General features: G+C 77.5%; 1 protein-coding gene across 1 annotated transcript in view; it reads right to left on the reverse strand.

Moving 5' to 3' along the window:
- Nucleotides 1-1,177, reverse strand: part of CPLANE2 (ciliogenesis and planar polarity effector 2) — a 1,435-nt gene extending 258 nt beyond the window's left edge. Inside the window, exons 1-6 of the mRNA XM_026053563.1 lie at nucleotides 1,121-1,177; nucleotides 895-1,006; nucleotides 661-813; nucleotides 470-594; nucleotides 261-397; nucleotides 1-69 (exon numbers count right to left, since the gene is read on the reverse strand). Coding sequence (XP_025909348.1) covers nucleotides 1-69; nucleotides 261-397; nucleotides 470-594; nucleotides 661-813; nucleotides 895-1,006; nucleotides 1,121-1,177 — 653 coding nt within the window. The remainder of the gene's footprint in view (nucleotides 70-260; nucleotides 398-469; nucleotides 595-660; nucleotides 814-894; nucleotides 1,007-1,120) is intronic.
- Between the last annotated feature and the right edge of the window lie 51 nt (nucleotides 1,178-1,228).

The following is a 1,228-nucleotide window of genomic DNA, read 5'->3' on the forward strand; positions in this document are numbered from 1 at the left end:
AGCCGCCAGGCCCGCTCGAAGGCGGCCACGTCGTGCTCCGCCACGGCCGCCTGCGGCCACAGGTCGAACCCGCCGCGGTCAAGGGCAAGCGGCGGCGCGCGGGACCCGGCCCCACGTCCCCCCCGCTACCCCGGCCTCCGTGCCCCCCAAAGGGAGCCCGCGGCGGTGGGCGACGCGCCGACCTCCCGGGCGGGCTCCGAGCAATCCGCCCGCCCCGCGAGCCGGGAACGGCAGCCCGGCCGGGCTCTCCCGAAGGATACTTGGTGCCCACGACGACGCGGAGCAGGTTGTCCTCCGGCTGCAGCACGCGGGCCATCTGGGCCGGCAAGTCCTCGAAGGACGCGCGGTCGGTGAAGGAGAAGAGGAAGAGGACGCCGTCGGCCTCCTCCTTGCACGCCTGCGGGCGGGAGGGCGTCAGCCAGCGCGCCCATCCGCCCCCGCTCCGAACGGGACCCGCTGCGGGCCTCACGGGCAGAATGTGGTCGAATTTCCTGAGGGCGGCCTCGCCGCAGTCCCAGAGGTCGAGGCGCACGAGGACGGGGCGCCCGGCGCGCCGCACCTTGGCCGCCCAGTGCACGGAGGTGGCCTGGATGCCTGCGCGGGGCGGGCGGTGGGCGCGGGCGGCGCGGCGCCGGCGCCCCCGGCCCCCGGCCCCCGTACCCAGCGTCTCGTGGTGCGCGGGCGGCACCGTGGCGCCCGCCAGCGCCGCCACCAGCGCCGTCTTGCCCACGCCGCTGCGGCCCGACACGAAGAGCTTGTAGGTGACGGCGGCCGTGCAGAGCGCGGGCGGCAGCGCCGGGCGCTCCAGGAGGCCTGCGGGAGCGCAGTGTGTCCGGGGTGTCCCGGGGGTGTCCCGGGGGTGTCCCCGGTGCAGGGCACGGGGTCAGCGCTCACCGAAGAGGCGGCGGCGGCCCCGGTGCATGAGGGCGTCGCGGTGCTGCCGGCCCTCGTGCGACAGCAGCCAGCCCGGCTCCAGCAGCGGCTCCGGCTCCAGCTCCAGCAGCGGCTCCGGCTCCAGCAGCGGCTCCGGCTCCGGCTCCAGCAGTGGCTCTGGCTCCGGCTCCAGCAGCGGCTCCGGTTCCGGCTCCGGCTGCAGCTCTGGTTCTGGCTCCGGTTCTGCCCCCGGTTCCGGCTCCGGCAGCGGCTCCTGCTCCGGTTCTGGCTCCGTCCCCTCCATGGCGGCCGCAGCCCCCCACCCTGCGGGGGTGTTGGGGGGCGCCCCCCCCGG

The sequence above is a fragment of the Nothoprocta perdicaria genome, unplaced genomic scaffold (genome assembly GCF_003342845.1).
Source record: "Nothoprocta perdicaria isolate Ctin4 unplaced genomic scaffold, notPer1 scaffold_117, whole genome shotgun sequence".
Taxonomy (NCBI): Eukaryota; Metazoa; Chordata; class Aves; order Tinamiformes; family Tinamidae; genus Nothoprocta; species Nothoprocta perdicaria.